This window comes from Drosophila obscura, unplaced genomic scaffold, assembly GCF_018151105.1.
Source record: "Drosophila obscura isolate BZ-5 IFL unplaced genomic scaffold, ASM1815110v1 contig_36, whole genome shotgun sequence".
In the NCBI taxonomy this organism is placed as follows: Eukaryota; Metazoa; Arthropoda; class Insecta; order Diptera; family Drosophilidae; genus Drosophila; species Drosophila obscura.
The window spans coordinates 2,524,208-2,549,453 of NW_024542824.1; the positions used below are offsets into that span (position 1 = coordinate 2,524,208).

A 25,246-nucleotide genomic window follows, 5' to 3' on the forward strand; every position below is an offset into this window, starting at 1 on the left:
TGCTCAAAGCCCCCTCTAAGCTACGCCTCTGTTATGGCTGTGTAGCTTCTGTTTTGTTGACCCCAAAAAAAAAAGGAAAATAAAATGTATTTTTCGGCTCTGACTTTTCCGTTGACTTCCCTTCAATTAACCGAATTTCAATTACTGCTCCACAATTGTACTCGGCCTCATGCATATGCATTAGCAGATTAATTAGCAGACAGCAGAAAAGATGCCTTTGTCCGTCCAATCTGATTACCCGTCAGGCCAGGCGAGGCCAGGACAGGCAGGCCGGTCAAGGCTTTTGTCATTAACTACAAGTGAGGGACGAACCGGACCAGGCCAAGACGAAAGTCATTCAAATGGAATTTGAAATGCAAATGCAAATACGGGGAGACCCACAGCCAAACAACAGGAAATACCAAAACCAGAAAACAGATACAAATAGAGATACGAAAATGACAAAGTCATTGGGGAAATCCAGTTCCAGGATATTTGTTCAATATGTGCAAAATGTTTTTTGGGAAATCTCTCTGTCCTGTCCTGTCCTGTCCCTGTCTCTCTCTGTATAATATTTTGTCAGGTTTAGAGCTAGCTATTTTCTTGCCATTTTCCTTTAGCTGCGACTGAATTTTCCATTGCTCATCAGGGGCAAAAAGCTTCTTTTCTGCCCGAGCATTTTCTCGGTTTGATTTTTCTTTAAATTAACCAGCGAACCGAGCTTCGAATCGACTTGACTCTCCCTCCTCCCTCCTGCACACACACACAAACTTGTGACATGTCGTGTTTATGGGATTTTGTTACTTTTTTTTTCGGTCCAGTTTTGGGTCCGCATGCTTTCAATTTATTTTGTATTTTCTTGTGAAATAAGATATTTATTTGCTTCTTCGTTTGCTTTCTCCTCTGGCTTTTCCAGCCTTTTTCAAATTGACAAATAAATAGCCGCTCAGTCACTCTGTTCAGTTCTCTCTTTCTCGTTCTCTCTCTCTGTTGGTTTTCTTCTCTGCATAAAAGTCAATTGTTGGTCCGTTGAAGAGCTTAGGCCTAGGCACTGGGTTTTCCCTGTTTCCCCTTTTTTTTTTTTTTTTTGCAAGTGATTCAGGGGAGAAAATTAATTCGGCATAATATGCCGAGAAACCGAAAAGGGAAATGCGATATGGGAAGCCAACATTTTATTGTGGGCGCAAAATGTTGAGTTGTATAGAAAGAAGTTTTGGGAATTAAAAAGGGAAAATAGAATACGAGCCAAAAGAGAGCCAAGCACTTACAGCTTGCATGATCAACAAAAGAAGCCTAACCTAATCCTGTTTTTAAGCGGATTATTCCTCATAGAACTACCTTATATTCTAAAAAAAAAATTAATCGCTTTAGTTTTGAGTTTAGGGAAATAATTCAAGCAACTTTTCTCGACCATCGCTTGCCATTAAATTTAAAATTAAATACGAAATTCTAGCAATGTAATTAAATAGCTCATCTACTTTCCATGTCCGTGGTATAAATGTTCGTATAAATATTAAAAATATTTCGCTCCATCCATTATAAAATCTTACTTTAAAATTCCCTTTCTGTCGAAGCACCCAAAAAATAGTAAATTGAAATTTTATTCCAGCTAAAAAATGCCCTACCATTCATACCATATTTCTTTCATATTTCAGTTGCAGTTGCAATAATTTCTGCGCTACAATCCGCGGACCGGGCTCCAAATAATTATCGCTTAATGATGTGAAATGGGAAGCAGCGCACACAATTCTACATAAATTCTGTTTAATTTTTGTTTGGCACTGGCACTGGCGCTGGCACTGGTTTGGCACTGCTCTGAAATCTCAGCAGTTCAACGAACCGCCCGAACCCCCCGAAACCGAATTGCATGCAATGTGTGAATGTATTTTTTTTTATTTATGGGCGAAGAACAATACGGTCGCTGGGCAAAAATGAAATGAAAATTGAAATGGTTTTGCACATAAATTAAATTGCTCAAGTCGGGGGCAAAAGATGATTCCATCAGTGAAGTGCAGTGCTGAGCTGAGCAGAGCAGACAATTGTTGGCTATAATTGAAATGTGATTTAGAGTGATATTTAAAGTGCAGTGGGCGTGGGCAGTGTGGCAGTGGCAGTGTGGCAATGTGGTTGCAAGAAAAAACCCAATTAGAGCGCTAATTAATTTATTTGCTCAACAAGCCATGTTTGTCCGCAAACTCATTAACTTGTCACATGTAATCAGTGTCGTTCAGTGGCTGCATTCCCATTCCCAGACCTCCAAACAAAACAAAAAAAAGGAAGAGCATGAAGAAAGGACTCCTAAAAACTGCAAAAACTAAAATTGAAACTAACTGACCAGCAACGCAGCAGTCAGCAGACCAGAGGGCCAGGGACGAGGATACGGGGACATGAACATCGACATGGACAGGGACATGCACCCTGAGCAAACTTTGCAACGCGTTGCAGGCGCTCAACTTTTAAGTGAGTGACTTATTTTTTGTGTGTGTGTTCTCTCCCCCCCCCTCCTGCCACAGTGGGGGGAGAAGCTGAAGCTGGGTTTTTAGAGATGCGAAACTTTTAAATCGATGCTCGGCCAAAGTGGCATCGTCATCGTCCTCCGCATAGTTGCCTTTGACAACACAAACACCGGGCCTCAACTCAATTGAGCCACGGGGTACCTGCCCTCAGCCTGAACTCTCTCACTTTTGAGCACTAAAATTTGAAATTCCTCTCCATTTGGCATTATAATTAAAAATCTGCAAGTTTTTGCAGTGCCATCGCATAAGTAGTGCCAGTGGCAGTGGCAGTGCCCGAGCTCGTGCCAGAGTCCGTGCCTCTAATGCCGCGCTGATGGCAACTGACACGTGTAAGCGCTGGCTTCAGAGGCACACAGAGAAAAGATTGCCCTGCCTGTCATTGGCGTCGACATCGAGAGTTCATCATCATCAGGCGGTGCAGCAGCAGCAGCTGCAGCAGGTGGGAGTGCCCGTGCCCAGCGTCGTATGACCACAAAATTTAACCCCATCCATGGATAATTTTGTCAAAATGCAACGCTTCGATATTGAACAGCGAGACGATGGGAATTGTGGCACACAGGCTGGCTGGCGGGGTGGTGGCAAGTGCCTTGTGGGTGTCCTGTCTGCCTGTGTGTTGGTGTGTCTGTTGGTGTGTGTGTGTGTGTGTATGTGTGTGTCTTCGTTCGTTTGTTTGTGTGCGCTGCATATTGATGGCGTGATTTGCATTTGAATATGCGGCCAGCATGGCGTCGTCCTGTCGTCCTCTGATGTGTCCTCTCCCTCGCTGTACCCACCCACCGCACGAGTATCTGCATTTTCTCTTTGTGCCCTCCCGTCCGTGGCAGTGGCCATGTCCGTGGCAGTCTTCTTCTTCTTATTGTTGTTGTTTCTGTCGTTGTTGTTGTTATTGTTGTTATTGTTTCTGTTATTGTTGTTGTTGCTGTTGTGCATATTGCGCTTCGCAATTTTCACACGTTGATAAACTTGTTTCAACGCTGAACAGTCGCTGAAGCGGCCATCCAACAGCAACCACCACACATCGATACACCGAAAGAAAAAAAAAAGAATTTGAAAACCCCCCTTAAAAATGATGAGGCAATCTAAAGCTAAAAAATGCGCGTATACAATTTTTCATATTCGTAAGAGGTTTTTTGGGTAGGAAATAAAGTTCTCAAGCCAAAAAAAAAATTAATACATTAAATGGGAGTTATCCAGTGAAAATTTGTAGATTAAATCCATTTGTACTTTCAATCGATAAAACCTTAATAACTCCTATTTATTACCATGAATATGTTGTGCTCTTATATAGTTTATTTTTTGTCAGTGTAATAAAAGCAGCAACAAATGAGGCAGCCGCTGTTGTTGCACCTGCTTGCCTCGCTTATTGCTGTCTGTCGTCCCACATCATTGGCTGCATACTGCATCCAGCCACATCCTCTGTGCCCTGTCCTTTCGATGCACAAAATTTGTTTTCTTTTTTAAGCAAATGCGTTTAATTGCCAGAGAAAAATTTGTGGTGGTGGGGGAGAGAGGGAGGCAGAGCCAGAGGTAAGGTAAGGTAAGTTCGCTGTTGTTCCTATCCGTGGTATTGTTGCATAATTCTGCTGCTCTGTTCGATGGAATCAAAAGCTCTTGTGCCATGTCCGACATCCTGGCTATGGACCCTGGGATGCTGGACCCTGGATGCTGCTGCTATTTCTGTTTCTGGTGCCCGTTTATGCTGCGCCTAATTGCATTGCTTTGTTGTTTCTGTGCATTATTGGCGCCGATTGCTTATTGCCTTTAGCTCTAAAGCCGCGGTCTCTCTCTCTCTCTCTCACCCAGTCTCTGGCCTTTAGCCGTTTGACTCCTTGTGTGTGTTTGTGAATTTTTCCATTGGTGGCTTCCATCGCGCAAGTTTCAGCGTTGATTAGAAATTGCCAAATTGGAAAATGGCGATCGAAACGCGCGATTATTGCACAAACATCGTTAATGCGACTAATTGTTGATATTGCCAGCCGCAACCGGGGCCAAGAGAACTGCAAATACAGCGGCAGCGCTGTTTATTTTTGAGGCATTATTCAGAGCGACATATTGGTACAATTAGGCGGAAACTACGGAAACTACAGAGGGACTTAACAGTCATAATTGCTATGAGTATGATTGATACGGAAATCTAGAAATTATTGTATTACATACACGTTGGCAGCACTGCTTAAATGAAATTACTAATGCGATTCGATTCTGTTTGTGGAAGGTGAATAGCAACAGGCTGCTAACAGCCTGCTCATCCCTATGGGCCATTGCGGCTAACACAGTTCTCCGATTCGAGTTTAGCGGATAAAGTGGTGCGAATACCCCACGAATATTTATACACACGTAACTGCTTATTTTCATGTCTGTTTTTGCAAGTCTGTTCATGTCTGTTCTTGTAGGCGTAACACGAGAGCAATGCGGATCGTGAGAGAGCGCTGCCAGAGAGCGCTAACAGTGCGCTGTAATCGTAAGTGACAACAGGCTGTTAGCCTGGGGTATTAACAGCGCTATTGCTCTGTTACAGCGGCTGTTCTGAAACGAGGCATGTCTTCCGATCCCAATGGGTGAATCATTATAGCTATTAATTTCACAGATAAATACTAATTCTTTGTTAAAAAATGTACACAGTTCTTTGCTTAATTCAAACAAAAGAATTTCAGCAACTAACCCCAAATTATCAATCAGCTTTTTTGCTACACCTCGAAAATTGAATCATCCCTTTCCCAATCATATCGGCAAATCCCTTTCTGCCATCGCCTAAAAGTTGCCTGCGAAAACCCAACGCCGATGTCTTTATTTTTGAGCTAAACTTTTCCTTTCATTTCACATAACGACTTGGCCATTAAGTCATTACGATTCATCAGCTCCCAATCAGAATCCGCAATGAGTTCACAAAGGACTAACGTCCGTGTACCTACTGCGGGCCAGGACCCCCGGCTGAGTGCACCATTGTCTGATGGGGACAATTCATCAGGCCCTCGCCCTCTCCTCTCTTGCTCTGGCTCTCTTGGAGCATTCAGCCAACCACCCGCCGTGACTTTCTACGCAGGCTGGGGAGGAGGGATACCCGCCCCGGTCCGCACCGACCCGCAGGTGTGGTGCTCAATAAACAGCATAATGACTATCGGTGACCGCAGGGTACGTGGTGGCGGTGGCGGTGGCAGCGGCGAGGGTCAAAGGTCGCGATGGCGGCCAGCTGGGTGCCATAACTCATGACAAAGAAATTACGCAGCCGAGGCAATAAAAAAGTTTTCTTTTTTTTTTTTTTTTTTGGGGCTGCCAAAAGATGCGGCGGCAAGATGGTTGGTGGGCCGGGCCTCAGTCTCCATTATCATTGGGCATATTAAAACTTTTGATGTTGCTCAAATTATTTCTGGAAATTGATGCCCAAGGATTAACTTTAGCAAGAGACATGCCACGGCACGGCACGACAGGACACGATACGACCAGCCCAGCCCAGAACAGAACAGAACAGAAAAAGTTAAAGAAATATAATAAAGGACATATCCATACCATACTCCCCCCCCCCCAGCAGCCCGGGGAGCGGCCACATCAAACAACTGTGGAGCACACCGCTGGGACCATCCTGGGTCTCCAGTCTCTTCCTCTGCAACACCTCTAGAACTACGTGCGGCCTCTGCTGCTGCTGTTGCTGCTGCTCCTGATGATGATGAGCAATGGTGATGAATTCCTTTGCCTCCTCCTTTTCTGCGGTTTGTGTGGTTTTTGGGCGATAAATTTACTGCCCAGGAAAACGCTTTTTGCGTTCACTTTCATGTTACCATTTTACGTACTCGCAGCATAGTTCCCTAGTCCCCAGACTACAGACCACAGGCTGACTCCCTCACTGGCTGACTGACAGACAGACACGCCACTACTCATCAGCTCCAAGCAATTCGCGCAACTTTTTTCCCCGAAAAGAAAAAATAAGGAAAAAAGAAAAGACCCTTAACAGTCGGCCACAGAAACGAGCAAAGCAGTAAAGAGAGAAGTTGCCCGGCAATGGCAAAGGCAAAGGCCGAGAGTCATTCACATTACAAAGAAGTTTTCATTTCCCAACGCCGCCGCAGGACATTATTTCTTCGACGGTACCCCATATCCGCCGCCCCCTCATACCCTTCTATTCCACACTCTACTCTCCCACGCGCTCTGCTCTCTATTTAGGAGCCCACCGCCCTCACGGCCTGTCGCCTGTCAGGCCTTTGCCATGAATATGTCTCCATATTTTCTCTGCCTCTGCTTTCATATTTCTTTGTGTGTGTGTGTGTGTGTGTGTGTGCGTGTGTGCATGCTCTTTTTTTCCTTGTGTGTATTTTTTTTCGTTTTCTTGTCTGTTCCTTTTTAAATGCTTTTTGTTGCAGTTGTCACAACTTTGCGATAAACTTGTGATAAAACTTATGACAGGTGTCTGTATGTAGTATCTGCTCCGACTCCGACTCTAGCTGTGGCTCTGAAATATGCAATTATTCATTTCACAGAACTAATGATGCAATTAGATGGGAGCCAAGCCAAGCCAAGGCAACGGCAACAAATGGAAGCCATTTCCCCTTTACAGGTTGGACTGACTACAAGTATGAATGAAGTGCTGCCAACTTCTGCCTCTGATCTCGGAGAGAAAGTTGCACAATTCAAAGATAATAATAGTGCTCATTTTGCTGTCCAGCAAAGGTACAAATTAAATGGGATAGTCAGGGCTAATCAGAGAGCCAACAACTTGTGCTGAAGTTAGCAGCGAGAATAAAGCATCACAAGAGCGCGCCAACCTAACTAAAGGATAAAGCATATTCATTTAATTATTCCACCATCTCTCTGCTTAGAGCCTCCTATATCATCTCTGCCTTCACAATTGCCCCTCATGGCTAGTCCTCTCCCTTTTTTTTTTTTTTACGATTATCCCACGACAATTATCAAATCCCTTTGATATCAATTCGCATATGTATTCGCTCTCGCATTCGCATTCGCATTCGCATTTTATGGCATTGCTCTCGCCTCTTAATCTTCTTTCCAGGGCTATCATATTCATTCATTCATTCTCATTCATTCATTTATTCGTTTTGTGCTCATTCGTTCTGGCCGCTTGGCCATTTTTTTATTGCACTTTTTCTCTGTTATGGCTGGAATTTTTTTTTTTTTTTTTGTATTGCGACTGTTTGGTTGGCTTTTTTTTGTGTGTTCTTCTGATCTGTTTTTATAGCGCCCTGCCTACGCCTACGCTTGAGCTGAGTTGAGTTACCGCCCCTGCCCGCCGCCCCTTGTTTCGTTTGTTTTGTCTTTGCCTTTTGTTTGGTGACTGCTGCTGCTGCGCTCCTTCTGCTCTCTCTCCGTTACGAGGTGCTAAATCAAGTTAACGTTTAAGTGGCCGTTTAGTGCCTATGCCGGGCTCGTTCGCCTCCCATATCTACAGCTGTATCTTTATCTGTATCTGTATCTGTGTGGTTCTGTAGCCTTGTTTGATCCGCCTGCATCTTTATGCTTCCCGCTCGACACTCCATCCCCCCGTGCACTCCACCATCCCACCCCCTATCCTTAGCCTGCTGCCTCTTTATTATTATTTCGCCTTTTGTCATAAAGAGTTTTTCTTTTAGCGTTTCGCCTTTCGGCTCCTTTTATTGACTGTAAAGTTTATATTTTTATTTTATTTTTTATTTTCTTTAATATTTTCTTTATGCCCCATCCGTGCATCCTTTGGCATCGCCCGTTTTCTATTTCCACTGCCTTGTAATTGTTTTTTAAACAAAGTTTATAATTTTCTTATATTTTTGTTTTGTTTTTTTTTTTGCAGCCTCGTCACGAGTTGTTGTTGTTGTTGTTTCTGCTTTTCTTTTTGAGTTTTTCCCTTCTTCGTTGTTGTGTTTACCGTTTGTGTGCATTTTAATTTGCTTGTCTGCCTTTTAATGGCAGTTGTTATGCAATTTTTGCCGGTAGAACAGACTCCAAAAGGCAAACGTGCAATTTCGCCTCTCCCTCCCCTCCCCCCACCCACAGCCCTTTTTGCAATATTTCTTGTTCCCTGAGCAAAGGCAAATAACTAATTAAAAATATGTTTGTTGAATGATGACGATAAAGTGGGGTAAGGCTAGGTACGGGGGTGTGTTGCAACTGTCATTAAAGTTGCAACGTAAAAAAGATTCAAATGAGCGACAGGAAAGCACCTTTAGGGCGCTGCTCTTCTAGGTCTGGCTTTTCTGGCTCCATTAAAACTTTTATTCCGCATCGAATTGGTTGCAAATTGGAGTGCACTCGAAACTGAATATTTGCGTTTCAAATCAGATTTATTTACGTATTTATCCGCCCCCTTTCAATTGTACAGGTTTCGCCCCCCCCACACACACACATTGTTGTGCCTTTCCCGGGCAAGTTTCTGCACCACTCCAAGGTCATCTTTTTGGGGACTTTAACAACTAAAAAAAAAAAAATCAGGGCAAGTGGATCAGCGGCAACGTCCTTCAGTATGCCAGCCTTTAGCCTTTTAGCCATTTTTTGTAATTTTCAATTTCAATTTCAATTCCAGTGCCGCCTCTCGTCTCGTACTTGTACACGATTTCAATTGCATTTATGTAATCAACGAACACGCACCACCCTCCCCCCCCATCTGTGTGTGTGTGTGTGTGTGTGGGGGAAATCCCGCTTTTCTAGGCATTCCATTATTGATGCTCTCCCTCGCTCCCTGTCGTCGTCGTCGTCACTGTGCCACTTGCTTGGGCTTGTTGCTGTTGTTGGTACTGTTTCTACTCATTTTTTTTTGTGTTTGCCGAGTTGAATGAACATATTTCGCCTTGACATACATTGCATTGTTAGCAAACAAGAGTGTCAGAACAGGAGGAGCCACCCCTCCGCCCACCATCCAGCATCCACTTGAATGTGCAGCCACAGAGATTCATTCCTCTTGGCCTGCTGCTGCTGCTGGCTTGGATGCTGCTGCTGCTGCTGCTGCTTCTTCAGGGGGTTTTCAGGGACCTCGACATGTGCCCCAGTGGGGGATGTGCCTGCTATGTGGTTGTGCATGTGTTGTCCATGGGTGTGCGCGCCTAGTTTTTGTTCAAACAACACGAAGCTTGTACAAGAAAACCAACAGCGGCTACATCAGCCACAACGACAGCAACAATAATGACATTCTGACTGACTGACAGACAGACAAGACAGACAGACAAGAGTAACAAGAACACAAGCCCATAAGACAGTTGGACAGAAGCTGTGAGAGATAGAGAAACTTTATTGCTAACAATAGCAACATCAACCAACAAGGGAAAGCGGCCACATACCAATGGTCGCGGCTGTAGATACTCTAGCAGATCGATAGGCGGACCAATAAGACAGTGGGATGGGGATGCCATATTCAGCTACTTTTTAAGCAGCTGAGCGAAGAGTTCTGTAGTTTAGAATGCTCCAATGACTGCCTGAAATTCAGCTGCTGCAAAACGCATTTGGGGGCATCCCCAGGCAGAGTATTCGAACTCCGATTCCAATGCCTCGGCAAACCAAGTCTGGTTCGCTAACTTTCTGTATCGCTTGTTTGCTTAGGCATCTGTTAGTCCTCCTCCTTCTGCTACTGCTGCTTCTGCTCCTTCTGCTGCTTCTGCTTCTGCTGCTCCTTGTTGCAGTTGCAACGACAACCGACATTGAAGGCTGGTCAACAAATACTTAACATCGCAATCCCAAGTACTCAGTGTTTACTGAAACTTGTTGCCATTTGTTGTTACTGCAATTAAGATGCAATGCGGCAAATAGTGGGATAATAAATTCCGCCACAGTGGATTGGCGATCAATTGGATTGGGGGCATTGGATGGTTGGTTCTTAGGGGAACAGAGATTTTCCCCTCTCTTCGCGCAGCTTAAAAGAAAGTTATATTTACAAATAGAATATCCCAAATCCTAATATCCCAAATCCTAATTCAAACAGATTTGTAGCGTCAAATTAATACAAATCCAAATGGGAATTATTTCTACATTGCTTGCCACTTCATTTACAGCTGCCACTTCGATTGCAGCAACTGGAGTTCATTTCAATGAATCCTGCACATATGCAATGCATCATTAACTGCATGCAAAATTTGCTAGCAATAAAATCTAAAATCTAAACATCTTGGACTGACTGCCGTGCCACTCGCCGGAGTAGACTTTTGCTGCCTAATTGCTGCCTCAATAAAATGCACAAAATTCCAAATGGCATGTCGCACACACACACATTCACACATCGTATTCGTAAGGGATATATATGTACATATGTGCGAGTATGTAAAGTATATTGGTTACGGTCAATTGCAGAAACCAATCAACTTTAAAGGTTCTTTATGGGCAAAAAGGCTTATGCCTGAATGGAATTCACACAGAAAAGGCTCACACACAGGGAGAGAGTGTAAGAGAGAGAGAGAGCTAGAGAGAGTGAGAGAGCTAGAGAGAGAGCTAGAGAGACAGTCTCAACTGTGCCACTGAGCTTGACTGACAGCTGCACTCATTGAGGCAATTTGCTTAAGTTACAAATTGAAATATTTGCATTTTATCTTAGAAATGCAAATGCCCCTCCCACACCCACACCCACATCCACCCCTTTCGGGTACGGTGGTATCTGTGCAAACAATGCCAAACAAATTGGCTATTCAAATCCGCAGACGCCGCACCGAGTCTCCACACGAGTTGGAGGCTGTCTAAGATGGTTCCCTTCCCGGTGCTCTCTGTCCCACCCCCCACACCACTCAAATAGGAGGCACATGGCGGCGGCTTTCGCGATGCACAGCGGCTGCTGGTTGGGGTTACAATTTATGCGTTTGCCCCCCACCGCCCCCACCGGAACGTTGAATGCATTTTGCAATTTTCATGGCCTGCCTGCCTGATTTTTTTCAGCGCCCCCCCATGTCCTCAAAGTTAGGGTATTCTTTGTTTGATCAGAAGTTTGTTGCATGCAGGCAAGAATAAAGTTTTGATCGCATTGGCCGATGGAGTTGGATGGAGGAGTACAATTCGTAGGTGGGAGGATCCTTAAATTGCTACACAGCAACAAACAATCGACAGAAATTCTGTAAAAAGTCTAACAAAATTCCCAGCCAAAGAGTATTCCCTGCTTCGTTATCAACAGACCCAATTTTCATTCTCTGCGCATTTTTTTTTTTGTTTTTTTCTTTTTCTGTCTCGGCTGCAACTCACTTGGCAGGTCCCTTGGCAAGTTCCTGCTGCTGCTGCTGCTGCTGCTGCAACAAAAAAGCCATTAAGATTACTTTCTACGGCCAGATTTAGGGTGGCACGTTGTGGGTGGGGTGGCCAGAGTCAGAGGCCCTGACAAGCGAGCCTCATGCAAAAACCGACATACAGACAGACAGACAGACAGACAGACAGACAGAAGAGCAGCAGAATCAGAAGAGGCGGGGTCCGACGCCCTGCTGATGAGATTTTGCCCTCTCCTTTGAGTGGGTGCACACGCATCGTGCAGGAGGGGCTGTGGCAGGATGATGCGGCCGGGTTGATAGTGGCAAAGGATATAGGATATACAAAAGGCTTGGGCGGAAGGCAGCCTCCAATAAATGCCAAGCGCTCGCCCATAAAGTAAACGATTGATGAGGTTAGGAATCTGAACAGCACTTCAACACAATGCCACGCCCACACCACAGCACACACACACTGGAGCTTTGGAGCTTGGAGCACACACTTTGTTGCTTCATTTAACTGCAATGGCTGCAAATTTTTTACCAGCAAATTGTTCTTACGAGCTAACTGAGCAAACTGCAATGGAACGACGAAGTGATATACTCATAGGTTGTGGCGGAGGATAGCTTAGGGGAATGCAGGAATAATGTGATTAGAGAGGGTTTATGCGGCAAAGGGTTGCGGAGAGATTTGTAAGGCTTCCAAGTTTGAGTGCAGGCACACTGATCGGATAACATAATCTAATAGCAGCAGCTGTAACAGAGCAACAGCGCTGGTCACCCATAGCTTAACAGCCTGTTATCGCTCTCAGTTAACAGCTCAGTGGCTTCCGGTTACAGCGCACTGTTAGCGCTCTCTGAGAGCTGGCTTCGCGCTGCCTAAATTGGCTAATTAAATTGTCTTATGGGCACAAATATTTCCACAGGTCTGCATTGGATTTTCTGCTAAAACCAAGTATTCCCTGAAATATCAGTACAGACTGAAACTAACAACTGTAAACATTATTCAAATAAAATTCATAATGTCCACATTTATTTTGCTAATTTTTGCCATATTGCTTGGCTCTGTTGTCGCACCCGAGTTTAATCCGTTTCTCGAGTTGGTCTGTGTGGACTGCAAGGAGGACTGTGGTGTACGCTCAACTGGCTCCAGTTGTCTCTCACTCGATCGTTCAAGGACCTTCTCTGTGGCAAACATGACGCGCTACACCATGGACCATTATAACCATCTGAAAAAGTGCATTCCCAGGGACGAACATCTCAGTGGTATGGGGCTACTCTATATGGTAGTAAGAGCTAATTTTTAGTGCTTCATAATTATCTAAATTTCAGAGCCGAAACCCGATTTCTGCTGCGCCTGGTCGCCGGAACTGGGCTGCCAGATGATCAAGCGGCTAAGTGGCTTACAGCGAACATGCGATTCGTGCAAAGAGCTGACCCAAGATAGTCCAGAGATTGAGCTTTGTCCCTGCAAGGCAGCCCATGCAAAACTATGCACAGGTCTCCTCATCATCGCCATTACAGTGCTGCAGCTGGGCATTATCGACCCATCGAATTGGGCATTGTGAGGGGGGATGTGGAATTGTTCAACAGAGTAGTCCATAAATAAAACTCGCTAGAATTTTTGATTTAATAAATCTGTGTCATGCTGATTTATGTGATTTTTATTATATTTGTTCTTATGGTGGAAACTCTTTCCTACAATCCATATGACAACATGATATGTCTGGACTGCGGTGACCAATGTGCGGTGCAGAAACGCGGCACCAGCTGCAAAAGTGCGCGAAAAAATATGGAAGCATGGAAAAGTAGAAAGGGAGAAGTGGCCATAAATACATCTCATCTGATGTGCGTCCCGAATGATCTACAGCTCGTGGGTAAGTGAATATCCAATAATATGGAAAATATCCTTATTGATCTCCCCAACTAATTGCAGAAGTGGATCCCGCTTACTGTTGCATTTGGGCTCCGGAATTTGGCTGCCGTCTGGTGCGTTCCGTCCTGGACGATCATATCCCCTGCAGAAGGTGCATAAATCCAAAGAGAAAACGACGCGGCTATACGCTATGTCCCTGCAGGGGATACCATGGCAAAGTGGCCATTGGACTCGTGTTTATTGTGGTGGGAGTGAATATCATTCGACAGATGAGCTGAAGAAAATCTTTTCTCCTACTACTAACCCATACATAGGCCCCTGAGGGGTGTATGGTTGTTCCATTATCGATACGAATCAACGACACTTGAGACATAATGAGACTTATGGGGAAGCCACAACAACAGTCTCCTAATGTCTCCTGGCTGATGGATTCTTTGGAAAATAAATTTCCATATCTCAAATTGTGACAATTTCCACATTTGCGTTTTGGTTGCCTTTAATGGCTCCCTTTTTGGGGGCGCTGCAGAACAATACCGCAAAAAGGAAACGCAAGGAAAGGCATTTTCAATTCAAAAGCAAATTGTCTTTTATTTCAAGCTCATTAGCTTTTAATGCAATTTTATGCGGCCCAATGCCTCTGTATTTTGTGCCACGTGCCGCCACACAATGGCTAGAAGGGAATCTCTCTCTGTCTCTGTGGGGCAGGGAGGGAGTGAGAGAGAGAGACTTCCGCACATCGTTTGCATTACATTTATATCATTTCATATATGCAGATGAGACAGAGTATGTGTGTGTGTGTGTATGTCTGTGTCTGTGTGTCTCTGTGTATGTCTTCTTTTTTTTTTTTTTGCACCATATGTTTTGTGGATTTACAAAATTGACTTTTGTCGTCATGAATTAATTTTTCTTCTGTGTGTGTTCTGTGGCAGGTTTCCGTTGCCCCACCCACCACACCACACTGCCCTCGCACTTTGTGTATCTGTTTCTTGTGGCAATGTTCTTTTTTGGCATTTCTGCGCCTTGGCTTCGCAGAAGCTTTAACATTTTATGTAAATTTTGTAAAATATTTATGGAAATGTAGCAGATTGTGTGACTGGCGACTGCGTCAAAATGGCAGACGAGTAAATACATTTACATAAGCACACATGAGAGTACCGCTCGTCCTCTCTTTCTCTCTATCGCTCTGTATTTTCCTCTGAATTTCTCTGGATATGTCATTTGTGGGCTCTCGCTCTCTCTCTCTCACTCACTCTAGTAGCAGAGACATCAGCATAAATTTTAAATAACTGCCACAGCAAAAGGGAATATTAAATGTTGTTTTGGGTGATAGACAGACAGACAGACAGACAGACAGACAGACAGCCAAAGAAGCCAGCTAGTCCGGGATTTCATGCAGGACTCTTCCATGTACTAAATGCCTTGCTTTTCCCTAATATTTTATTCCAACAAAATCTTGGGCAGCCTCTTCCTTTGTTGCTGCCTCTGTGCACATGCGACACGACAGTTGAAAGGTTAAACCAATTTAAGCATCAGCAGGAGCCTGGACACCCAGAGTTCACTTCGGCGACGACCTTTTGCTTTTGCTTTTGTTGTTGCTGTCGATGACGTTTGCATTTTCTTTTCAAGAGCTTGCCACGTTGGTTTTTACTGGTAGATATTTTTTTTTTGTGGCCAAAGGTACTTGCAGTAGCAGGTCCTGGTCTAGTCCTGGGCCAGAACTCAAATATATAAATGAATATTTTGCACATTTGAATATATTGTAGGAGTAGAGGGAGGCAAGGAGTCGTCGCAGTAGGAGTCTCTGACTATCATTTCATTTTACGCTGATGCTGCACTTTTCCTTTTGTGTGAACAAAGGCCAGAGGTGGGGGTGGGGCGGGGTGCAGGAGAAACATGTGGCAATATGTAAATGTATTTGCCAAGTGGCAAGGCGACATTTTTATTGAGCTTATCTTGGCTTTCACATTGTTCAAGAGCAGAGCAGAGCTCTCTCACTCTCTCTCTGGCTCTGTACCATATTTTCTGACTGACTGACAATTGCTAAGAGACATGATAAAAGAGGACAAACATTTCCCAGTCCATGGAAAATGCCTCACAAAGAGAGACAGAACTCTCCAGAGATCGCCAGACAAAGTAGCGATGGAGTCTGTCGACTCATCTTATCGGAAAGGAAAGTAGTGCAAGATTGACACATTCATTGGCTACTTTTTGCATTTCGAATAAAGTTTAAAATGCTGACAGAATTAACCAACAGATGGAGGGTATTATCAAGTGCTTCTACCCTTCGTAGGGTTTTTCCTGCTTCTTTCTTTCATTTCATTTCAAAGTTTCCTTTCTGCACAACACAACTCTGTGACTCCCATCTGTGCCCTGCTGCTTTGCCATTCTCCTTTTGGCATTGTCCTCCATTATTCTCCGCTTAATTCTATGTATTATTCCGACTGTCTTCCTCTCTGTATCTGTATCTCTCTCGCTCTCTTACAGCGCAGTGCCTGACTTCAGGACAACTTCCATTGTCGTGGGCTGCATTTAGAATGCATTTTAATTTAGCATCAACAACTTTGCCATTTCACTGCCTTTCAGTGCTTCATGTCGATTTGCATAGTTGTATTTCCTCTGCTCCCAAGAGAATATTCTCTACACACACACACACACAAATATACTACAGCATTCACATAGATATGGACACTTTGTGCCAAGTTAATATTTCTCACATCCTAATAAACTTTCCTCTCGCTTTCTCTCCCTCTCTCTCTCTCGCTCTTGTGCCATCAAAAGTTGCTCTTTGGCTGCAACAATCAAGTGGCAGCAGTCAGCGAGAGAGGGAGAGAGGGGTCTGCACCTTCTTTTTTTCTCCCTTTTATATATAATACGCTTAATCAAATGTTTATCTTCTGCAGCAAGTGGATGGCGGGGAAGGAGCGAATTTTGTGATTTTTTTCTCATTTATTTTCCAGCGCATAGATTATGTAAATTTTACTACTTTCACTTCGACATTTTCATTATGTTGGAGCCATAGGACAACGTGCCACACTGCCTGTCATTGTTCCTCTCACCACACCACACCACTCCACTCCACTCCCCACCACTCCACTCTGCTATTTCTTTTACTTTGCTTCAGAGCTGATGAAAAATTGCGCGCTCATTTTGAAGCAAAGTATAAGAAGAAGGAGCAACCAAAAAGAAAAAGAAATGCTCAGTGAACGTATTTAAAATACTTGCACATAATTTATTTTCACGCGAATACAAATCATTTCATTTTCGTGCAAGTCACGATGGGGCAAAAGTGTAGCATATCTTACGGCGCCAAGCCCATTAAAGGCAGCTCGCTCCCTGGCAGAAGCAGGAGCTCAGGCAGCAGACAGCAGGCAGCAGGCAGAGCCTCTGATGATGGTTATATTACATTAACTGCTGGCAGAGAAGCAGCACCAGCAGCAACAGCAGTTCCAACAAATAGTGAGCGTTCGTGAGCCAAAAATAAAATGAAAATAAAATGTAGCCTAAAAAAAAAGGGGGGAAGCTACAATCTCACACCCACACTCAAACACATTCCATTCCCCCAGCAGCACCCACAGACTTCAGCGCAATGAATACGTAAAAAGCAGAGAGCGAGATACAGATAGAAAAATAAAGGCTTTCGAATGCTCGACTAGGGAGTGATGCGTAGGCATGGCAAATGGAAGGGGATAAATGACATAAAAACTGGAGGCTAAAAAGAAATACTTCCTTTTACTGGAAATTACTCTTTTGGCATTTTGTTTGATGATCAGTGGCAGTGGAAACTTGTCATATTTTGTACTCCGAGTCATTTGTAGCCAAAAGTGTTACCCTTTCTCCTTTCCCTTGAGTTTAATTCCTGAAAATCGCTTCAGTCGAATATTCCCCAGAGTTACCCGCGTTAAGAGTTGGCAGAGCGAGTGGCAAGGAATAGGAAACTCCAGACAGCTGGAAAACACTTTGTGACGCCTCTAATGGTGTCTGTGAGAGGGGGGTTACATTTGTATGTGTCTTGGCCATGCTCATTAGGATAGTGCAACTTCCATGAAGAGTTTACACTCAGATATACAGCTAGAGAGCGAGAGAGAGAGGGAGAGAGTCAGAGTAGGTGCTGCAAAATGACTCAAATGTCCGGGGCTTACTAAGCGTATGCGTAATTAAATTTCACATGCGAACTGAAGTAAAAGAAAGCCATGAAGGTGTCACAAATGAAACCAGGTTGTCTGTCTGTCTGTCTGTCTGCCAGGTGTAAATACAATTCACGGGTCGCGTGTGGAGTGCGAAGATATTTGCATTCCATGTAATCCAATCTTAAAGGCCCAGACAGCCGCAGGCCTATGAAAAGTTAAGTGATTGGAAAATCCATCCAACCAGTCATCGCCCTCACCCTCACCCTCATCTCTGCAAGTGTCATGGGTCATAGTTCAAGCACACACACACACAAACACAGAGAGACAGAGAAAGCGAGAGAGATCTGTGGCACATGTGTGTCTTATGGGTGAGGCGCAAACACAAATCAAAGTCACAGGCGGCAATGCCCCAGTGTTATAATACCCTTATCTGTTATCTTATCAGCCAAAGGACTATCACTGTGCTGTCCCATGGCTGTCCTGACCGTTGTTGAGGCTGAACAAGCATCAACAAATGTCTGGCTGGCTGGCTGGCTGGCATCAGACATCACTGTGACACTAATTGCTTGACCTTTTTTCTCTTTTGTTGAACAGCACAACCCACAACACCCTCTGGCACCAGCCAGCAGCCCACAGCCAACAGCCGCAGTAGCTGCCATTGTTGACCTTTGAACGAACGCGACTTGAATTTGCATGCGAACCGCACCGCACCGCACCGAAACGAACCGCTGCTGCTGCTGCTGACCCGGCGACAAGGCACAGCACAGCCGTTGACATGGATAAACCACTTCAAGTCAAGTGCACACAGGGCCAAGTCGAAGCCGCAACAGCAGCAGTGCCAGTCGGTAACCAGCCAATCATCCAGCTATCCCCCATCCCCTGCTTAAACTTCAGCAAAATCCATTAGAAATTTTCAACAATACAAAAAATAAATACGATAAACCACAAAACAAAAAAAAAAAAACGAAAAACGAAAAAAAAAAGTTCAGGGAGTCGTCGCATGTTAGATACAAAGTTGAAATAAATGTTGTTGTAGCCGCGGTGACAGTTCTGGCTGCCTAGAGGAAAGTTTCTGCGGCCAAAAGGGTAACGAGGATTTGCTGTGCGGCTCTTTTGCTTTAGTGATTGATAAAAGGTTGAGAATTATTTTTGTTTGAAATAAGAATTAAAGGAATTATTCTGGAAACTTTAAGGCTTTAAATAGAAGAACATTAAAGTCCCCCCCCCCCCCCCACCCCAAACACCATCTCTCTCTTTGTGTTCCTCCACCTGCCACAGCAGTTCTGCCCACAACTGTCATTCTAATAAGCCAAGTTCTGTCCCCCCGCACCGTGGCTTTTGCATGCACAATCTCATGCCCTCCATCCCTACCAGACCATACCAGACACAACTCTCTCCTTCAGAGAGCAGAGCAGAGCAGCGCAGAGCAGAGTCAGTGGCAGTGGCAGTGCCAGCTGCTGGCGACAATATGCATGGCACTTATTGCCACTTCAGTTGGCATGCGAACCAGGCTAATAGCCTGGGCCATGCCCCCGTATCGCAACACCTTCAGGCACACCACCTGCAGCGCTTCAAAAAATTTTATTTGCTCAAGCGTCTAGGAAAGTGCTGGCCCCCCACCACCACCACCACCCCCCTACCCATCACACACATACAAGTAGCAGGGAAGGAGCATCACCAGGAGCTTCAGTGTCGTCCTGGTGACACTTTTTGGTTTTTTATGCTGCACACAGAACACACAGAACTGTAAGAAGAGTTAAGGTGCATAAAAGAGGAGTGGGCGAAGTGGAGGGGGGTGGAGAGGAGCAGCCGTAACTTGGCTGCTGGCTTGAGGTTCTTTAGGTGGAATGCAGCCGCGTGTCCAAAAATCTCTGCAAACAGAGATACAGTTGCACATGGCACTTGCACCGTGTTGCACCGTTGCAAGCTGGTTTCATTGCCTCCGAATGTAGACTGCATATTAAATCTATGTGTGGGTGCAGGATGCAGAGCATCATAACCCCTCGAATCTGCTTGAAATTTATGCACTTGTGGGATTTTTATATTGCACTTGCATTCTCGCTCTACCTCCCTCCCTCTCTCTGGCTCAGCATTTGCCATGGTTTTTTTTTTTTTCTTAGTTTTATATTCAGTTTTTGTTGGTCGCATAAAAATTATGTGGCACCTTGATATATGAATATGTTTGCTCTACATTCATAAGATTTATTTAAGCCAGGTCGCATACAGATAAAAAGAGCTGTAGAAAAGTGGTGTGGTGAGGTGAGCTGGGTGGGTTGGAGCGAGCACAAGAGGCAAAGATTAAATGGTTTTGATTAAGATTGGCAGAGATTAAATGGAGCCAAGCCCAGCATATAGATTACAGATTACACTCAAGTTTATGGAGTTTCTATAGAAATTTTGCAAGAGTGTTTTTTGCTCTGGTGCATCTTTGGAATATTTGCTAAAATTAAATACACTAAATAATAAATATTATTCCGTAAAGAGCGAATAATATCTAAGGGAAGACTCTTCAAGCAACCTAAAACTCAGAGGGTCAAAAAGCCTCTTCTTACTGCTCCTCCTTGGCATCTCATTTAATCCTTCTCTGCATCGCCATAATTCTCCCTTTTAAATATAATTCCTTATGATAAATAAACTCCTCCGAAAATCGTTACTTTCCTTTGTTCCCTGCCCACAGAAATTCGATAAGTCAATGCCGCGCTGTCCCGAAGCCTCTTTAATAACTTGTGGCCGACACTGGGTGGCGATTGCTCTGGCAATTGCTTGACCCACATTGCACCATAAACAATGAAATGAAATGCATTAAAATTACGCATATATATTTGTGCAGCCATATGTGCAACATATGCGGCACACACTGAAAACGGAGAAGGACAAACGAAGGACAGAGACAGAGAAGGAAAGTAAAGTAAAACAAGGAGAAAATTCTGTTTCAGCTGTTGAAAATTTAAACAAATTTTTGCACATTTCCTGTTTGCCATTGTTGTTGCACTTGCAGCTTGACACAGTTTTCACAGTCACACCCATTTATTTACAATGTCAATGTACGAGAAGAAGAAGCGACTCTGAAAGAGAGCAAAAAACCATTTCGAGAAGGACCTTCCAGGGCACAGGCACAGGCCCAGGCACAGGCCTTGTTGTCGCTGGCTCGCATGAGCCACGGAGCTATGCAATTTGCATGCAATTTTACCAGTGAAAACAGACAGAGAGAGAGACAGAGAGACAGAGAGAATGATGGTGCAGAGGTAGAGCCTTAATGAGAGAAGCCTTAACCAGAGGGATGGTGTAGGATGTGTATAGTGATTGGATTCACGCCTGCTGACCTTGTCAGGGAACCTTGAACTGTGCCACACAATGGACCCAAAAGACAGGCGACAGACCAGGCCCACAGTGCCACAGTGCCACAGTCCCCCCAATTCCCAGTACCCCCAAATCAATGCCAGAGTACGCCCCTTTGGTGTCGCTTCTAACCGAGTAATTTCTGTGGCTAATTAGACCACATTTCTGGTGTGGGATGGGAATGGGAATGAGAATGTCAGGGGTTGGGCATGCCATTGAATGCCACTGGATACCACTGGATACCATTGGAATCTATTGGCTGACCATTCGAAATGGAGACTCTAAATGGTAATTGTATTAATTTCTACTCTGCTCAAGTCTTAAGTTTCTCTCGCAGTTTTGTACCTTCTTCTTTTTTTTTGTCAGTAGCTTAAGTTTTATTTGATTTTAATTTCCGTTTTTGTGGCTTGCGGGGGAAATTGTAGGGGGGGCGGGACGTCTTGAGGTGCCACACACTTCGATTAGCTTTACTTTTGATTTCTTTCCTTTGGGTGTGTTGCCTTTACGTGCGGTATTTTTGTCCTTTTTGTGTGCCGAAAAACCACATGGCGTGTGTGTGTGCGTGAAAATTGAAATGTCACCAGTTCAGTTCCGAGTCGAGTCTTGTACTGGGGTTTCCCCTCTGGATAAACCTGCTTCGGGGCTGGCTCTGCTCTGCTCTGCACTCTGTGCAGGGAATGGCGTGTTTCGTTTTTTCTGCTTGTCTGCCGCTGACAGTCATTGACAGCGCTGAACGGGCGACAGTCCACAGAGGGGCTGGTGAGGGGAAGGGGGCGCATGCAGCGTTGCATGGAAGCAATGTTGCATGCCAGTCTGCACTTAATGCTGACTCAACGCAATATAAGTTCTTATTTGCAGAGGCGACTTGGGTCAGAGCCCCCAGACCCCAGACCCCACCAGACCCAAGACTCAGTCAGAGGTTGCCATTTCTTTGAACCATTTTTGGTACCCTACATGGGTCATAGCTGACTTTTGGCTAAAACCGAAATTCAAGCAGAACCCTCCAGAAGTTAAATTAAATTTATTTACACGTAATTATTTTTCCAATGATTTGCCAGCATTCATTTTCTTAGGGGGACTTTCCGCTTTTCAGCTTAGAGAATTCGTTGTGGCCGAACCACAACATATTTTAGGATTTTTGTTAAGCAAGCCACTTGCATTAGTCTACCCCTGCAGGCATCCTACCCCCCCAACCCGCCAACCCACCACCCGTCCACCATCTTTCTTCGCTGACTTTCACATTTTCTACTGCTTTTTAGCACAAATCCTTTTATTCCTTTGCTTTGAGAGTTTAAAAGCGTTTTCGACAGGATTTAGTTGCATGACTTTTTGCTTTTAGCATTTCGACCGACAAACGTCAAAGCTGAACTAGCTCCCCCCAACCCCGCTATGTACCACTGCAGGGGGGGTGTAGTGTATGTGGATTTCGGTTGGCAGCTTCTCCTCGATTCCATTCCCATGGACCAGACACGTACCCCTGTGGCTGGACGTGCACGGCATTTCCAAATACAAATACTCAACATGGCCGCATTTTTTAACAGCCTCCCCCCACACACCACACTCCCCACAGCACACACCTCCCACCATCTAGCCTGAATGTAGTTTCTATAAATTGTGTTTTAGTTTCGCTTTTTTGTGGCAGTGTGTGTGTGTTTTTTTTTTCTGTGCAGTTCTGCTGTTTCGAAATATTTTGGATTTGTAACAATTTGTTTGGTAGCAAAGATTTTTTAGCCTAAATGGAAACTATTTTGTTTGCAAAACATTTCTGGCATAAATAGTTTGCCAAATAAAATGTTTGATTCTTTGTGTGGATAATGGAAAGTGCTTTAAAAACAGAAAGTGTTTCCTAAAAATTATACAATTATACAAATAAACTATATATTATATTATATATAATATAATATAATATAATATAATATAATATAATATAATATAATATAATATAATATAATATAATATAATATAATATAATATAATATAATATAATATAATATAATATAATATAATATAATATAATATAATATAATAACTCTAAATCTCTTTTTTTCTATTTTCTGTAATTTTGGATAAATACAAATTGTCGCTTTAATTTCCCTAATATTTCCCCATGGAAAATTATATTTATACAGTTTAGTCATAAGTTTTTTGCTTTAACGCCATGTTCGGTTGAGAGTTCCCAAGACATGTTGACACTTGCCACCAAAAGCAAAGTAACCCACTTTCAAAAGCGCCAAAGAAAAGAGAAAGGCACAGTGCCAGAAGTAGACAGAGAGAGAGAAAGAGAGAGAGAATGACTGGGTGCAAAAGAGATCTCCCGCCCGCCCCGTCCATTTGGTGGCCTTTGTTTGCGGTGAAACTTTTTCTGCTGCAGCTTTTGTTAATTCGGTCAATATTTGCGGACGCACGAAATAAAAACGAAAACTCAGCGAAAAAAAAAAACTTTTGGCCAAAGAACAACACACAAAAAAAAAAGAAGAAGAAAAACAAAAAAAGAAATAGAGAATTTCCTATTTAACCCCTTAATGGTAGTTGGGTTTAAGTTTTGCGCCCTCTGTTAAAATAAACTTATTGACATAGACAGGGAGGGGAGCAACAGTTGAAGTTGCAGTGTTGTCCAGTCCACCTGGATACACGGTGCATTATTCATGGAAAACGTAAATTTGGTTACGCGTATTTCATTAAGGTAAAGCCCTCCCCCCCACCATTCCAAAATCCCACAAGCCCCACTCTACGGGACGACTATCTGCGCCATAGTTTTTTCTCTCACATCCGCTGCCGCCGCAAGTGCTTTGAGTCTTTATGCAAATAGCTGAAAAAAAAACATAGAACATGTAAGCAACAGTGACTACAGAGGCCGAAACTGGGGATACTCTTTGATCTACTATAAATATATGCAGAACACGCATTAAAAGGTAGGAAAAATCACATGAAACTGTAGCTTCTAGAGCATTAGTTAAGTGATCTTCAGAAGTGCACTCAAAGACTTATTTTCCTACGCTACAATAGATGACATTGTTTCAATCTTAGAAGGTGAAAAATCTATGCAAAATTATTACAAGCAATATCTAAAATTGTTTCAAAAAACAAAAGCTTTTTTCCCCCTACTCTCAAAGTCCCCCCCGCAAGGGTATGTGAAAATAGAAAAATACCAGAATACCAAAGAAAAATATTCCCATTTGGTATGGAATTTTTTCATTCTAGGTGCAAATCTGCAATCTCCAGCTCCGCCTGCGTTCATCTCGCAGATCCTTGGTTTCCCCCCCTCAACTGCCATGTGGCAACCCCTTGAGCGTTAATTGCGATTCGAGTTGTTTATCCAACTTACCTCCTGTTTAGTTTAGCCTCACGCTCTAGTTCCAGTCTCCAGTCTGCAGTCTCCCTCTCTGCTTTTTCCCAGGATTCCTCACGGGCTAAGCCTGAAAGCAACAACAAGCGAAAGTTTTTTTTTCGGCGTTAGTTAAATTTGTTGAAAATTATTTGCTTTTCCTGTTGTTGATGATGGAGGGTGGGAATGGAGGGAGGGTACTGCTAGGCTAGGGATAGGAATAGGGTCCGGGGTGTGGTGTGGTGTCTGCTGGGGTCTGGGTCTGGGTCTGGTTGGGGAATATTCTTGGAGGAGCCTTAAGTTAATTAGTTGAATTTGTGTTGAAGAGTTTTTTCTGTGTGGTGCTGTGAGCTGTTGGGGGAATTTTTCCTAGTTTAATTTAGTGGATGCAAAAGTTCTGTCTGCAGAAGAGGAGGAAGGAGGTGCTGAGGAACTACTGCGAGAGGGTAGGCCGAGAGGGATTCGGTTAAATGAGTTAGGAACTTTAAGAACGAGAGAAGCGAAGAAAAGCCTTTGGCTAATAATGGAATTTCGACAGGAAATTGATTCAAGATATTCTTTAGCAATTTGTTTAGTTTTTATATATTTTTTTTCCCCCCTTTTTTCACAACATTTGCGTTTCAAACATTTTTTTGGAGTGGTGGAGGGGCTGTGGAAATTTACATAAATCAACTCTGAAGCCAGTTCTGGCTATCTTTTCTACACTTTTTCCCTGGCTCTCTCGGACTCCCTCTCTAGTGCACGTTTTGTTAGCCAATTTTCAATGTTGGCTTCTGGCTTGCCCGCCCGGTCCGGCCACAGCAAACAACACTGACCATAAATAATCAAATCTTATACACAATCTGCAAACAGATTTTGCGTTTCTAATAAATTTCACTTTGCACGCAAACACACACAAAACAAAAAATAAGAGAGAAAAACTCCTACCAGCAAGCTGGAGGGAGTGGCCAGCA

At 43.8% G+C, this 25,246-nt stretch overlaps 3 protein-coding genes across 3 annotated transcripts in view; 2 read left to right on the forward strand and 1 right to left on the reverse strand.

Annotated features, from left to right (window-relative positions):
- The window catches only part of LOC111080903 (LIM domain-containing protein A), a 102,772-nt gene extending 78,372 nt beyond the window's left edge, over nucleotides 1-24,400 (reverse strand). The window contains exon 1 of the mRNA XM_041594754.1: nucleotides 24,294-24,400. The gene's annotated coding sequence lies outside the window, so the exon portion shown is untranslated. The remainder of the gene's footprint in view (nucleotides 1-24,293) is intronic.
- On the forward strand, nucleotides 12,595-13,264 carry LOC111081078. Its single transcript, XM_022377015.2, has 2 exons — nucleotides 12,595-12,892; nucleotides 12,959-13,264. Exons 1-2 carry the CDS (start codon nucleotides 12,649-12,651, stop codon nucleotides 13,192-13,194), a joined length of 480 nt encoding a protein of 159 aa, XP_022232707.1. The 5' UTR covers nucleotides 12,595-12,648; the 3' UTR covers nucleotides 13,195-13,264.
- On the forward strand, nucleotides 13,275-13,964 carry LOC121404704. The gene is made up of 2 exons (XM_041594753.1): nucleotides 13,275-13,503; nucleotides 13,563-13,964. Exons 1-2 carry the CDS (start codon nucleotides 13,308-13,310, stop codon nucleotides 13,778-13,780), a joined length of 414 nt encoding a protein of 137 aa, XP_041450687.1. The 5' UTR covers nucleotides 13,275-13,307; the 3' UTR covers nucleotides 13,781-13,964.
- Nucleotides 24,401-25,246: the final 846 nt, after the last annotated feature.

Bases quoted from the DNA above. Each gene is read 5' to 3' on its own strand.
- LOC111081078 (XM_022377015.2), top strand. From the start codon at position 12,649: ATGTCCACATTTATTTTGCTAATTTTTGCCATATTGCTTGGCTCTGTT. The intron at 12,893-12,958 runs GTATGGGGCTAC...TCTAAATTTCAG, and splicing joins CAGGGACGAACATCTCAGTG to AGCCGAAACCCGATTTCTGC.
- LOC121404704 (XM_041594753.1), top strand. From the start codon at position 13,308: ATGGTGGAAACTCTTTCCTACAATCCATATGACAACATGATATGTCTG. The intron at 13,504-13,562 runs GTAAGTGAATAT...AACTAATTGCAG, and splicing joins GAATGATCTACAGCTCGTGG to AAGTGGATCCCGCTTACTGT.